We start from the raw sequence: 16,217 nt of genomic DNA on the forward strand, positions 1-16,217 counted from the left end.
AAGCTTATGTCCATGATGAGCGTGGTTTTAGAAAGCATTGCTTGTGCAATACTCACTTTGGCCTTTTCTCGCATGATGTACTGTGAACTATGGATGAAGGGCAACAGGCAGATCCCATATTTCTAGATTTCTAGAAAGTGTTTGATGCAGTGCCCCATTAAATCTATTAAAGAAACTATGAGCATGTGTAATAGGTTCTCAGATATGTGAGTGGCTCGAAGACTTCTTAAGTTATGGAGCCCAGTATATTGTCTTCAACAGCAAGTGTTCCTCAGAGATAAGGTTTTCATCAAGAGTGCCTAAGGGACGTGTGTTGGACTGCTGCTAGTCTCTACATGTGTAAATGATTTGGCAGCCAGGGTGGGCAGCAATCTGCAGTTTGCTGATCACACTGTGGTGTATGGCAAGGTGTCCAAAGTTGAGTGACTGTGGGAGGAAACAAGATGACACAGACAAAATTTCTAGTTGATGTGATGAATAACAACTGTCTCCAAGTGTAGAAAAATATAAATTAATCCAGATGAGTAGGAAAAACAAATTCGAGTGGATACAGTTTTAGTAGTGTCCTATTTGACACAGTCATGTTGTTTAAATATCAGGGCATGATCTTGCAAAGCAATATTAAATTGGTTGAGCATGTGAGTATTGTGATAGGAAAGGCAAACGGTCGACTTCAGTTTATTGGGAGAATTCTGGGAATGTGTGGGTCATCTGTAAAGGAGACTGCATATAGGACACTAGTGCAACCTGGTCTTGAGTACTGCTCAAGTGTTTGGGATCCATACCGAGCCGGATTAAAGGAACATATCAAAGCAATTCAGAAGCGGGCTTCTGGGTTTGTTACTGGTATGTTCGAACAACACGCAAGTGTTACAGAGATGCTTTGGGAACTCAAATGGGAATCCTGGAGTGAAGGCAATGTTCTTTTCAAGGAATGCTATTGAGAAAATTTAGAGAACCAGAATCTGTAGCTAACTGCAGAACAATTCTGTTGCCTCCAACATATGTTGGGTATAAGGACCATGAAAATAAGATACAATAAATTAACACTCATATGGAGGCATTTAGACAGTCATTTTTCCCTTGTTCTATTTGTGAGTGGATCAGGAAAGGAAATCACTAGTAATGGTATGGGGTACCCTCTGCTATGCATGGTAAGGTGGATTACAAGTGTTGTACAAGTGAGAAAGAGCCCATTCAATGAGAGTTGAAGTGATATGAGCACAGGTAAAAGCTAAAACAAAAGCTTGAAAATTGTGCATCGTATGGTCCAGGAGGGTCCAAACATGAATATCATCTATATATAATTTGAGGATGATCACTATTATTATTATTATTATTATTATTATTATTGTTGTTGTTGTTGTTGTTGGTTTGCTGTTGTGTGTTGTTGCTGTTTTTGTTTGAGTGAGTTTGTTTCTATATTGATTTGCAGGCAGGCTATACCCCTCTCCATGTGGCATCACACTTTGGACAACTCAACATGGTCCGTTTCCTATTGCAACATGGTGCAAATGTGGACAAGAGCACAGCCGTCGGATATACTCCATTGCACCAGGCTGCTCAGCAGGGTCACATGCTTGTTATTACATTACTTCTGGAAAATAAAGCCAAGCCAAATGCTCTCACAAACGTAATACTCTTTTTTACTGATTTTAAATGTTTTGACTAATTTAACTATTCTTGTTCTGTTCATTGTCTTTGAAGTATTAATCTAAATATTTAGTTTTTCTGAACTATGCAAAAAGTATTGACATTGTCCAAAGATACTGACATTGTTTTGAGTAGGTAAGTAGGTCGTCATACAAATGCCTTGATTACAATCACATCATAAGTACAGACTCTTATCTACTCAATCACAGGTCATTTCTGAAGTGTCTGACTCCATTTATCGCTGCACTGATAGCCAAGTACTTGTGAAGTTTTCTGTCAGTGATCACTATCTCCCAGAGTACTTTATCAGCCATTGCGTAAGATGAATTGATGAAGGAATGCTTTGGGTCCTCCCAGAGTACTTTACCAGTTGTCGTGTAAGGTGAATGCACGAAGTGATGGTTTGGGTGGCTATTGGACATCACAGATGATGCTATTTTCTCTATATTGTGGGTAGTCTTCCCCTTGATCATTGCACCACAGAAAATGTGGAGCTTGAAATGATAACTTTTCTTCAAACAATTTCTGGAGCTGTATTTCTACAAGATAGAGCTCATCCACATTCTACAAAGATTGTTCAAGACTTTCTTCTCTGCACAACATATACTGCTTCTTCACTGCCCTGCTCATTCAGCAGACATTTGTACCAACAAAGGCATTTATCTTGAAGCTGAAAATTGAACTAATTTCTGGGGAATATTCTAAGCATATTTGATTTGATGCAATGTGTAAAGGGTTTTGTCATGCCACATGATGTATCTTAATTAAATACTGATCTGAGGCTTGCAACATTCCTTTATTTTTCAACCACATTTCATTACTTTGAGCCACTATGCCTTGTATAATTACTTCATGGTGTTGCAGTTTCACAAACAAAGGCACATAATTCCTTAATTCAGTGAGAGGAATGATAGATTGGATGCAGAAGTTTGAACATTATGGAATTGTCAATAGAAAATTGCAACATATGACAAGGTTTTCTTCTTGTTATTCTATGATAACACTGTCTCTCAGTAATCTAAATTACAATTGTATGACCTATTTCAGACTTTTTTAATTGGTTAATGACAATAATCAGTTGTATTAAGAGAATGTAAAGTTGACTTAGTAATTAATTAAAACACGAAACAAACACATGCCATGTTGCCAGGAACACAGATTACCAAATAATTTATCCTCTGATAATCACCAGAGAATTAAAGATAAAAGCAACAAACTACTGCAAGATGTCAGCACAAAAAACACAGTTGTTCCCAATCATCCCACAAGTTCTGAGATATTAATTGATGAACTCTGAAAGCACCACAGCTTGACTGTACCATTGATGTTTAGTCTTTGGCAGTGTCTTTGTCAAAAAAAAAATCAGTTTCCTGCTTGTCTGTGGTCATGCACTTGCAGCTGAACTTTCTCATATTAATCAGCTCACAAATGTAGTAGTACTGCAAATCAAATTGTATCATTCAAACATGATGCAGGCAGTTGCATCTGCAATCACAGATCACACTTATTGGTTTTTAAAGGTGTTTATCTTACGAATCAGAGCAACCTTGAAGGGTAAATTACTTCTTGAGCAGCAGTTGATAGGCCAAGTTTTCAGCTTCTGTGGTTGTTGGTAGCACTGCCATTTATTGCTGTTCTGAATTCCACGAAATTGTTGCCCCTGCTAACTTAAAAATGAAAGACCATTATTGATAGAGATCTGATACATAATCAGTGTTGGAGAAGCCTTGAATTTCAGTTACTCCACTTTTCAGAAAGTTAGTCCTATGTTGACTTTGCCATTTGAGTATCTCATAATTCATTTGACTGCTTCCCTACGGTTTTTTGATAATTGACATACAACCCATACACAATGTACAATCTCTGGTCTTGTGTCCTAAGCCTAATATAGGAGTGAACCAACGGCTTGCTGGTAAGAAATGTGATGTAGCACGGGTTCTTAGTCAATTTTTCCCCATTTTTGTAACTTCAAACCAGGTTAGAGTGGTTGTGCAACAAGGCTGTAATAGACCTTACCATATTTTGTATGTACACTGGACAGTTACTTTGATCAGTTATTAAAAATGTGCATTTTTCTGTCTCATTTTAGCCTCACACCAAATGAGTTCACCAATGTCTCTCATCTTAAAATTTTCTTTAATTTGTTCTTTAATCCTTTCATCCACTTTTTGTTCTTATTCAGTAAGATGATCTAATCATCTACATAAGTGGCCAGAAAGAGTATATTTTGCATCTTCATTATGCAATAAATATGTGGATCAGATTATGACTTTTTCGTTCATTTTATGTAATGTTACATCTAACTTCTAATACAGAACATGTGAAACCTGTTTCAGACCATAAACTGCCATATTTAGTTTGCAAACCTTCTTCTTCTCTCCCTTCTTCACATGTCCTTCACCTTTATGATTGTAAATTTCTTCATGGAGATTGCCATATAGGAAAAAATTTTGAGCATTAATGTGTTCCATGTGAAGATCAAACTGAGTTGTTGAAGCTAACAAGGTATGAAGTGAAGAATGATGAACACAGGTTAGAACATCTTGTGGTGTCACCGCCAGACACCACACTTGCTAGGTGGTAGCTTAAATCGGCCGCGGTCCATTAGTACATGTCGGACCCGCGTGTCGCCACTGTCAGGATCGCAGACCGAGCACCACCACAAGGCAGGTCTCGAGAGACGTACTAGCACTCGCCCCAGTTGTACGACGACGTTGCTAGCGACTACACGTAGCTACGTTCTTTTCTTTATCACATTCATTACGAATCCTGTTCCAGACTTAACGCCAGACGGCGTGAGTTGACGCGTGCCCTTTCGGCTACTTCACTGTGGACTGGCTGCCTTAACAGTCCACAACACATCTCATCAAAGTAGTTCACACCTGGTTTCTAGGAATAACTTTTTGTGACAATATGAACTGCGTAACAATCATAACAATGATACAAATTGCTGGATGGAGCAAAAGGTAAAATAAGGGAAAGGCAACCACTCGCCTATAGTGGATCAATGCGTGGAGCACAGAAATGTGTAACAGGAAACAGTATTCATACTACTTTTTTACCACTAGCATATATCTACCAATTGCACTCACACACACAACCACACAGTCACCCAGACACAAACACTCCTAGGGTCAATCATACTAGCCATGGGAGTGTGTGTTTGGGTATTTGTGTGGTTGTGTATGAGAATGTGTGTACTGTTCCTAGAAAACAAACTAGTGTGTGAAGACTATTGTAAATGCAATTTTCTGTTGTGTGTTTCTGCTGCTCTATGCATTCATCTGCTACTTGTAACATTCAATATCATTAGTGACCCCCCTCCCATTTTTAGCACCCATTTCTAATTAATTACCTTTCTGTCCAAGTCACATTTTCAAGTAATGACTTACACTAAAGTGCCAGAGAAATTGGTATAGGCATGCGTATTCAAATACAGAGATATGTAAGCAGGCAGAATATGGCGTTGCGATCGGTAGCCCCTATATAAGATGACAAGTGTCTGGCACAGTTGTTAGATTGGTTACTGTTGCTGCAATGGCAGGTTATCAAGATTTAAGTGAGTTTGAATGTGGTGTTATAGTTGGTGCACGAGCGATGGGACACAGCATCTCCAAGACAGCGATGAAGTGGGGATTTTCCCGTACGACCATTTCATGAGTGTACTGTGAATATCAAGGATCCAGTAAAACATCAAATCTTTGATGTCACTGCAGCTGGAAAAAGTTCCTGCAAGAACAGGACCAACAATAACTGACGAGAATCGTCCAGTGTGACAGAAATGTAACCCTTCTGCAAATTGCTGCAGATTTCAATGCTGGACCATCAACAAGTGTCAGCGTGTGAACCATTAAATGAAACATCATCGATATGGACTATAGGAGACCAAGGCCCACTCGTGTACCCTTGATGACTGCATGACACAAAGCTTTATGCCTTGCCTGAACCTGTCAACACTGACATTGGATGGTTGACGACTGGAAACATGTTGCCTGGTCGGATGAGTCTTATTTCAAATTGTATCAAGGGGATGGAGGTGTATGCGTATCGAGACAACCTCATGAATCCATGGACCCTGCATGTCAGCAGGAAACTGTTCAAGCTGGTGGAGGCTCTATAATGGTGTGGGGCATGTGCAGTTTGAGAGATATGGATCCCCTGATACATCTAGATACGACTCTGACATGTGACACGTATGTAAGCAGAACATTGTTGAGCATATCTGGGATGCCTTTAAGCATATGGTTCAGAAGAGATCTCCTCCCCCCTGATACTCTTACGGATTTATGGACAGCGCTGCAGGATTCAATAGTGTCAATTCCCTCCATCACTACTTCAGACATTAGTTGAACCTATGCAAAGTCATGTTGTGACACTTCTGTGTACTTGCAGGCGCTCTACACGATATTAGGCAGGTGTACCAGTTTCTTTAGCTCTTCAGTGTGTATTCATCATTTAAGCCTTGCTTCCATTTTTCACAGTTGCCACAACTCTTCCTTACACAAATTTGGTTCTTGATCTCTAGGGAAACAGCGATATCATTGTTAAAATATTTGGGATTATTTTTTTTTTCTATGATGTGATGATTTTTTAATATCTGGCACCACATCACTGTGATTTTTGACTGGTGTCCCTATTGACATTGACAGTCACTGCCTGCTCAGTGTCACTTTGTGCCAACTCAAGATGACCTAAATTGCAATTTACGTAAGTTGTATTGGTCCTGTTGCTTTTTCAATAATGTTTGTTACTGCTGCCGGTTGAGCACTGCCTGTACCATTATTTTCAGTCTTATTATCTAGAAAATACAAAGCAAAAAAATTGATATATTTGTTAATTGTAAGTTTATTGATATTTGTGATGTCGTGATGTCTTTCACACACTTTTTATTTTGGATTTGTGGTGAACTCTGCATCATAGATCTTTGTATTTGATAAATATGTGTCAGTTAGATGGTATGCTTTAAAACCTTCACAATATTCAGTGAGAGTAAGTTCTTTGTACCTATCTTCTAACTGTGTTCGTTTCTCTTTAGAAACGTGTACAAATGCTTGACATCCAAAGATTCATGAGTGACCCAGGTATATTTGATGACCAATTTCTACTTCTTCGGGAGTAACATTTTGAACAGATTTTGTTGGAGATCGATTTTGCAAATGAGTCCGTGTAAGAGCATCAGCCAAAAACTGTTTGCTCCATTCTGCATCTGCCAGCATTGATCTTATTTTTTTCAGTGCTCATCCTATTCAGCTATCATGCAACTACATTTTGATCTTGTGGGTAGGGGATTGTCATCTCACGTTACAAGACACTCACTTCCTGAATGTCGAAATGACTGAAAGGTATAGTGTCTTCCTCACTTGCCACCCACATGGCCAAAGTGTGCTGACCCGTGCTCACAATTTTCGTGCTAAGTGAAATACTGATAATAGTGAATACATATGTTGCTTTATATAATGTAAATTTTGGTACAGTAAAAGTCAGTACATATTGTTACTATTATAGTTCTTCAATTAATTATATGACATCTTTACTTCTCAATGTTTTGGACCATTGCTTTTATAATGACTTTAATAAGTGAACTGCAATTTTATGTAAGTTGTGATGCAAACAAATTATTATAATTTTGATTGAATTGTCTCATGTTGAGAAATTAGGAGTAGTGATCTGTATTACTTGGTAAAAAATGTTCTATTGCCAAGATCGCATAAATTCTTCTTTATTTGCCCATATACTTCTTCTAAGGTGGATCATCAATGTATGGAACATGCCATGCAAACATAAAGAAATGTACAAATTTGAATTTTATTGTGTATGGTGGTTTTTAAGACTTCCCAGGCATCTGTGAGTGACGTGTATTTGGACATGGCCATGTGCAGAAGGTGCTATTTAATTGTAAATGTTTCATTTCTGACAAACCTCTGAATAATGTGCTACATTTTATCCACTATTATAACAACATGGTGTAAGGTTCTAACACACATTGTAACAAAAATTTTTTGAGTACCAGAAGATGACAGTTATGAGGGGGTAAAAAAAAATTTAAGCTATATATTTTCAAATTGTTTACAAAACAACCTTATTCCCTTCAAAATACTCTCCATTACAACTAATACATTTGGCCCACCAGTGCTTCCACTGTTCGAAACATGTTTTGCAGTCATCTTTAGAAATGGCTGACAATTCCTCCCTCATTTTTTTCTTGACTTCTTCAACATTGTCAAATCGGTGTCCTTTTGTGTCCCTTTTCATGTGTGGAAATAAGAAAAAGTTTCACAGAGCCAGGTCAGGCGAGTAAGGTGTGTGGGGCAGTGGAACCATGCCATTTTTAGCCAAAAACGGTCTAACAGAGATGGCTGCATGTGCAAGTGTGTTGTCGTGGTGGAAGAACCAGTTTCCTGTCTGCCACGAATCAGATTTTTTTTTATGAACACTGTTGCGCAATCTTCATAAAACTTCCAAATAAAGGTTTGATTAACTGTTTGACCTGGGGAACAAACTCTGAATGAGCTATGCCCTTGGTATCAAAAAAGCAAATCACCATTGTTTTGATGTTTGATTTGACTTGACGTCATTTTTTTTGGATGGGGTGCTGATGACGTCTTCCATTGGCTTGACGTTTGCTTCGTTTCTGGGTTGTAACCATAGCACCAGGACTCATGATCTTTGACAGAAAATGTGTATCAGTTTAAAGGTGTTGTTTCAAAGCATGACTTGTTTCAACTCAACATTCCTTTTGATTATCAGCCCAAGGAACAAACTTAGCAGCAACTCTTTTCATTACCAAATCTTCCATTAAAATTCGCTGACCAAGCTCCAAGATAACCATCTAATCTCTGACAGTTGATCAGTTGTCTGTCGATGGTCTGTGAGCACAATCTCTCAAATTTTTTCACTATTTTTTTTTTTTTTTGATTCGGACAGTTGATGGATGTCCAGAATGAGATTTATCATTAATCAACATGTTGCCATTTTTAAATCAAGTAACCACTCATACAATTGAGTTTTTCCCGTAGTGTCATCTCAGTAAGCTGTTTTCAATATTAAAACAGTTTCAGCAACATTTTTACCAAATAGAAAACAAAATTTCACAGCTGCATGTTGTTCACTTAAACTTGCCATCATAAAAGAACAAAACAAGAATATAACAGCGCTAGCAAAAACAATCACTGTGGATGAACAGAACAAGACAGGTCAACGACACAGGCAGCACTGACTTGGCAGTGAGTTGCACTATACACGCTTAGCGGCAGAAGTGTGTACTACACAAGCTCTGCCCACTGCAATGTAACTCGTGGTTTTTTTTTTTTCCCCCTGTCGAAACTGCTTATTGAAAATGAAGAATAATTTATGCAATCTTGGCTATAGAAAGTATGTTTTAGAATATTATAATTTTATTAACTGTTTTTTTTTATTATATTGTTACCATTCTTGTGATGATAAGCATCTGTGGCACAATAAAAGGGGGAGTGACGGCAAGTTAAACTTGACAAGGAGGCTGCTGTAATGAGCTGTGACTGCCCTCCCCTATCAAAAAATAACATGAAATTGTAAAAAAATAACACAAAAATTGACAAAAGTAATTGTCGTACTCAAGGGCGTACCCAGGATCTGAACTGGGGGGGGGGGGGGGGCAGGTCATGCTAATCTCAGCAAACAAGGACTCGAGACAACATACAGCACTTCTTATTAAATAAAACAGTAAACCAGTGAAAAACTGCTTTTAATAAACATTTTAAATACAAGAATGCACTTGTACAATCCGCGAAAACATACAGCGTTTCTTATTAAATAAAACAGTAAACTTGTGAAAAACTGCGAATATCTTCTGGGGGGAGGGGGGCATCTGCGCCTCCCCCCCCCCCCCCCCGTGCCCCTCGCTGGGTACGCCCATGGTCGTACTGTATTGTATAGGCTCTTGTAAATAAACAAGAGCAAAAGAATTAAATTAAGAATGGGAAAATACCAGATGATAACTGTTAAACTGATGGTGTTCCGAGTGCTGAAGGGGGGCTTTATACATCACAGATGCTGAAACTTCGAAGGTATGTTCATTATTTGGTGCGCTCGCAAAGTATCCTGAAAAAAAATAGTAGTTCTATTTTCTGCTACCAGGTGAAAAAATAGCTCTGTAAGCAATCAGAATGTGTTCTGGATGCAGGGAAAGGTGAGGAATGGTTAAATAAATGAGAATGGTGGTTCTGGCTCATTTATTAGGATATGATGATAAGTTACAATAAGTGTTCATATGGCTTCCTGACTCAGCAATGTGCTGCATCCATAACATGGCATTGTCAGCAGTTGCTTGCAGTATATCCAGTGTAATCAGAGTGATGTGTCCTCATATGCCATCCTTTAGGATACTTCATGATAGACATTCTGGAAGGCAACACATCTTGAAATTGCCTAGAGGTGAAGCAGTTGTTAACAAATCTTTCACTTGGCAAGCGACATATGTTGTTGCCCCATCTTGCATGAAAATAGTGTGAACGCAGTTGTGTTCTTGCAAAGCTGGAATCACATGTTACTTAAGGAGGTGCTTATAACATGCAGATGTCAGTGTACAACTAACAGGTGCACAAGATGTCATCTCCTTGAAGAAAAATGGACAGAGAATGAAGAAGCTTGTGGAACCACACTACATAGTCACACAAGATGAGTGCAGTGAATGTTCCTTCACAACGTGTGGTGGAGTAGGGCCCCATATGTGACAGTTCTGACCATTTGTGGCACTGTGGAGAGTAAAATTTGCACCTTCTGTCCAAAGAATATTCCGTGGGCACATGTTATCCATTTCCATGCTCGCCAAAAAATGAATGGCAAAGTCTTGGTGTTGTAGCCTATCTTGGGGCTTCATTTGGTGCACGTTCTGAATAGGAATGTAAAATGCATGGCAAAATCTTTTTATCTTTTGACCAGTGGAGAGAAAATTCCTGTGATGCAGCATGAGCACTTGTATAATTTGAGGCATGTGCTGCACGGGTGGCTATAGCTACAGCAACTTCATCAACAAATACCATGGAAATGGTTTGCCTCCCTCTCCTTGCTGCACCACATAATTCATGCATTTTTTCAAATTTCGTGATCGCATTCTTTAGCCTAGTTATTGACATGGGGCCTCATTGCATCTGTTTCTGCTGGCGATATTCTCAAAATGCAGAATGATATTGCTGTCATTCTGACACAACAGCTTCACCAGCAGTGCACTGTCATTCTGATACAACAGCTTCACCAGCAGTGCACTATCTTTCTTGTCAATAGCCATTCCATTTCATACAGAAAATGTCAACCTTCATTACCCTTTACACCAAAAGTGACTTCAGAAATGTAATCAACATGCCTCACCAAGCGACCAACAGCTTACTGATGTCAAAACAATCAACTGCTGCTTACAGTGCCATATTTTCACTTGGTGGCAGAATGTAGAACTATTGTTATTTTTTTCCATATTCCATGAGTGCACTGATCAATGGACGTACCTACAATGTTTCAGCATCCTGTGATGTATACAGCCTGCACTGCGACCAATCAGTTTAATTATAACCACCTGGCAGTCTGCTAGTGTGAGGCTTTGCCATTAAAAATACAAACAGTTGAAAAGGGTCACAAAAGATGAGTTTACATTTCAGTTTCTCTCTCTCTCTCTCTCTCTCTCTCTCTCTCTTCCCCCATTTATCTATGCATTTCTTTCACACACAAGCATGTAACTGCGCCCGATAAATTATGCACGCAACAGACACATACTGGTAGCATTTTTGAATGTCCTTATAGTAGGCCTGATACATTAAAATAATGGAAACAATAATTCTTTTATTGTATTCCAGCAAGGACAAACTGCTTTGTCAATTGCACAGAAACTGGGCTATATCAGTGTTGTTGAGACACTGAAAGTTGTGACTGAAACAACAGTAACCACCACCACCACTACTACAATCGAAGAAAAGTACAAGGTCGTAGCACCAGAGTCCATGCAGGAAACATTCATGTCTGATTCTGAGGATGAAGGTGGTAAGTTGTTGAACAATATTTCTCTTTTACATGATTGACTGTTGGAGTCAGAAATAGTATGTATATTGGTTGAAAAGAAGTTTGATATACTTTCAAGTAAAATTGATCTATAATTGCTGCCTGATTCTTGTTGTAAATGACAAAAGGAAAAGCTGTTTCTTCAGATGTGTTAGAGGAAATAGTGGAAAAAGAAAGCAGAAGTTCACAGCCGTTGACAGTGGTTTCAAAGGTGAATTGCAGCACAGTGCTTAGTTGTGGAAGGAGACTGAAATTGACATCAAGAGGTAGTTTGTGGAGAGAGAGAAATTTCAGGAAGAATTATGAAAACTGAAAAGGGAAAATATCTAATAAGAGTTAACAATAGTTTATTTAGAGCTTTCAGCCAAGTATTTTGTTTTCTCATAAGTTCGTTCACTTTTCTTTACAATGTAATCACAACGAATGCCTGGGAACATATCTCCCTACTGCACAGCTACAACAGAATGATTGCTGGCCTGCCTGCTTACACATATCATACACAAAGTTGATCACAATATAACTAAATAAGGTGGATTGGTTTTGTAAACTAATTTTTTCCTGCAGTATACACCATTATTGTCGACAATATATTGCCATTTCTCAGGAAGCTTATAAATGACATTCTTCCAAAATGTGGGGATTTTCAGGTTGATGAACTCTGCAACATTCAATCTGCAGTACTCCAAGGAGGTGAGGCACATGCCTTTCAGGAAATTCTGCATGGAATGGAATAGATACAAGTCAGAAGGGCCATGTCTGCCAAATACAGCAGTCAGGGTAACACATCCAACTCAAAAGAGCACAGCTTTTAATGGGTCACTATAGAAATATATAGTCTGGTGTTGTCATGGTGAAATACACCATGTCCCAAATCTAGTCACCTTGAGACGATCCAACTGCAAACAGTATGTCTTGGAAGTGATAGTCTCATTTGGAAGAAGTTTATAATATAGGATGCATTTGCAATTCCACTAGGTGCATAGCAGCACCTTCCTCGGATGCAGCCGTGGTTTAGGAACCGATATTGGTGGCTGTCGTGCGCCATGATTTCCTCTTCCGGGTGTTCTTGTGTACACAATCCACTTCTCATCTCCAGTTATCAGCCTTTCCAGAAAAGCAGCATTCTGATTGCATCTCAACAAGGAATTATAGATGGACAGACACTGAATTAAATTTATTTCACTCAGTTCATGAGTAATCAATATGTCATGAATATTTATGTAAACCAGCATGAGTGACATTGAGCTCCAATGCAAACAATTGCATTGTCACTTGTGAATTGTTGACTATCATGTCATTAAGCCATTCCTTGTTTGTAACTGTAGGTTGTCCAGATTGAGGTTTGTCTGTTAGGGCAAAATTCTCAGCTCGAAACTGCCTAAACCACTTTTGACATGCTCCAGCCATTACTGTATCGTTCTGTATACAGCACAAATCTGCTGGCAGTGTGGGGTGATTTTCCCCTTATGATAGTAAAACTGCATAACATGTCGGAAATGTTTCTTCGTCCTTTCCATAGCTTGTAGACGCATGTTCATGCTGTTCCATCCAAAACACACTGACATATCCAGCAGTGTGGCAGGTTGTCAATCTCTATGTCATAGTGGCGGTTAGGCAACTGTGTTACCCTGGTGGGCACTGTGGGTGCAGGGTTTGCAGGTGCTGTAGATGGAAGGTGTGAGAAAAATGAATGAACTTATGAGACAACCCAATACTAAAATCTGAATAATTATACACTGGAATGAGAACGTCCTCAATATCTGTAGGTACTTGTCATCTGGTCCAGAATACCTTCTCAAATTTTAGAATGTACTCGTATGTTTTCACAACATTTTGAATGACAGTTATACAATTCACAGAATGCATGTTTCTTCTGTGTGTTCAGTTGAATTAAATATGAATGAAGAAGAAACCATTGTTCAATTAATAGAGCGTAGTCCCATGACAAGCATACTCTGCAGTTTCCTTACATATTCATTTAGAAAAGTACACGAACATTGACATGGTTTCTAGTCTTTTTATCATCAGCAGTTGAAACACTTTCACACAGGTGTTGAAGCTCAATGCTTTAAATTTTGTTTGTGGATAATTGCTGTTTGCCAATAAATTGCATTCATGCCCTTCACTGGAGATGTTATCCTCTCATATGACAAATCAAGAACTCACAGTAGTAGTGCAATGAAAACCCACATACCACTGTGAGAGACAAATAGTCAGTTATGCTTATTGTCCATTGTCAATTAATTATATTGAAATCATATCTAGAGTCTTTTTATTACAATTTTTTTGGAGGGGTGAGGGGGCGGGGGGAAGATGTGGGGGGATGGAGGGTGTGTATTGGTTTCCTGACAGACTCAATGCAGTCTGCCATGAATTCCTCTCTCGTGCCAACCTCTTCATTTCAGATTAGCACTTGCACCTTAAATCCTTAATTATTTGCTAAATGTTTTCCAATGTCTTGTCCTCCCTTACAGTTTTTACCCTCAACAGCTCCCTCTGGTACCATGAAAATTATTCCTTGGTGTCTCAATAGATGTGGCCTATTATCCTGTTCTTCTCGTCTGTATTTTACATATGTCACTTTCTTTGCCAATTCTGCGAAGAACTTCTCATTCCTCATTTCATCGGTTCACCTACCGTATTTACTCGAATCTAAGCCGCACTTTTTTTCCGGTTTTTGTAAACAAAAAAAAACCGCCTGCGGCTTAGAATCGAGTGCAAAGTAAGTGGAAGTTCTGAAAGGTGCCGCCACAACTAACTTCTGCTGTCGAATATATGTAGCGCTACACAGGCATGCTTTGCAGGCACAAAGATAAATACTGGTGCCAAACCCTCTGCGTCAGAAAAAAAAAAAAAAAAAGGGTGGAAGACGAGCTTTTTTTCTCCGCCCCGAGTTTCGACCACTGCATTTTCTTACATTATCCAACAAAGTAAATACAAATTCCATATTGTTCATCTTCGAATGTAGCGGCATTTTGATGTACTACGAAAATCCAACTGGCAAGACTGTTTGGGATGTTTGTCAATATGGCCAACTCTACGTTCTGAATTTTTTCCTACCTGTGAGAAGACGCGATTGTTAATAGGAACTTTAATGAATTGTTAATCACATGCAATATTCTCTTCACCATAAGAATAATATGAATATAAACATTTTGTCATGTATTCTTTCGTGTTTGCTGCTATCTCATTTAAATCCTATCTACCTAATAAACTATGAAACTAGAGTGAGAAAACAGCAAATGCGAAACAATATACATATCACGTCATGTTTATATTCATATTATCCGCCTAAAAGTGATACAGTCAGTAATGAAGCAGGGCAACTGACTAGATTTTTAAATCTAAGATGACTAATTTCTGTGCAGAATGTAATGTACTAAAGAGGCATCTGCAAAGATTTTCAAACGGAGAAAAATTTTCGCCAAACTCTCATTCAGAACATCTTCTATCATACGCAGTCTATTATTTGGTTCTTGTTGATCATTATCAAAGAAAGCAGCAGTGTAAGTAACAACAAGTAGCAGTCTCTTGCCATTGTTTCGCTAATAAGACGATTCCTCCTTTTTTTTTTAATTGTAAGCGCGGTAGCATGCACAAAAGCAAGCCATGCCGTGAATGGCAACAAGCCGTAAACACTCATTATCTGAGTGCGATGAACAATGCATGACACAGTACAGAAATGCATTTTCAGATTAGAGTGACGAAAACACCTATAACAAAGAGAACGGCACTTATCAGATCAAAGAAAAAAAGCAATCAATTCAAACCAGATGAAGCACGTGAAAAAGGGAGGGTACCCGTATAAATATGGACTGAGCGCCTGACACGTAGCAATGGCTACCTGGTAAAACTGAACTGCTAAGCTTACGAATCAAACCGAACTACTATAGTTGTATCGTCATTTATTCGACCTAAATTGTGTCTCATATTTGAATGGACCAACTTTGTTTAGATTTGGAGGTGCAGCCTAAAACTTTTCTCTCCCCTTGAATTTCGAGTCTCAAATTTCAGGTGCGGCTTAGATTCGGGAAAATTTTTTATCCTCGATTTCGAGACTCATTTTTCAGGTGCGGCTTAGATTCGAGTGCAGCTTAGATTCAAGTAAATACGGTAATTTTCTACTTCTTTCTGTAGCATTGCATCTTAAACACTTAACTCTTCATCTTTTCCAGTTTTTGAGCAGTCCATACAATGATTGACTAATTAGACTGTCCTGTAATTCTTCGTCACTGAGGTTATTCTTCTTCCTCTGATGATAACAATTTCATCAGTGAATTTTATCATTAACATTCTTTCACCCTGAATTTTAATCCCACTCTTGACGTGTCTTTTATTTCCATCATTGTTGCATCAGTAGTCAGTTTGAACAGTACTGGCAAAAGACTGCATTCCTGTCTTACACCCTTTTCCATCTTTGCACTTAATTCTTGATCTTCAGTTGTTATTGTTCCCTCGTGGTTCTTATATAAATTGTATGTTATCTGTTTCTCCACATAGTGTACTTTTATTTTTCTCAGAATTTCAAACATCTTCCA

General features: G+C 38.6%; 1 protein-coding gene across 1 annotated transcript in view; it reads left to right on the forward strand.

Moving 5' to 3' along the window:
* The window catches only part of LOC126213607 (ankyrin-3-like), a 294,242-nt gene that overhangs the window by 148,147 nt on the left and 129,878 nt on the right, over window positions 1-16,217 (forward strand). The window contains exons 15-16 of the mRNA XM_049941464.1: window positions 1,436-1,633; window positions 11,478-11,661. Of these exons, the coding sequence (XP_049797421.1) occupies window positions 1,436-1,633; window positions 11,478-11,661 (382 nt within the window). The remainder of the gene's footprint in view (window positions 1-1,435; window positions 1,634-11,477; window positions 11,662-16,217) is intronic.

Source organism: Schistocerca nitens, chromosome 1 (assembly GCF_023898315.1).
Source record: "Schistocerca nitens isolate TAMUIC-IGC-003100 chromosome 1, iqSchNite1.1, whole genome shotgun sequence".
In the NCBI taxonomy this organism is placed as follows: domain Eukaryota; kingdom Metazoa; phylum Arthropoda; class Insecta; order Orthoptera; family Acrididae; genus Schistocerca; species Schistocerca nitens.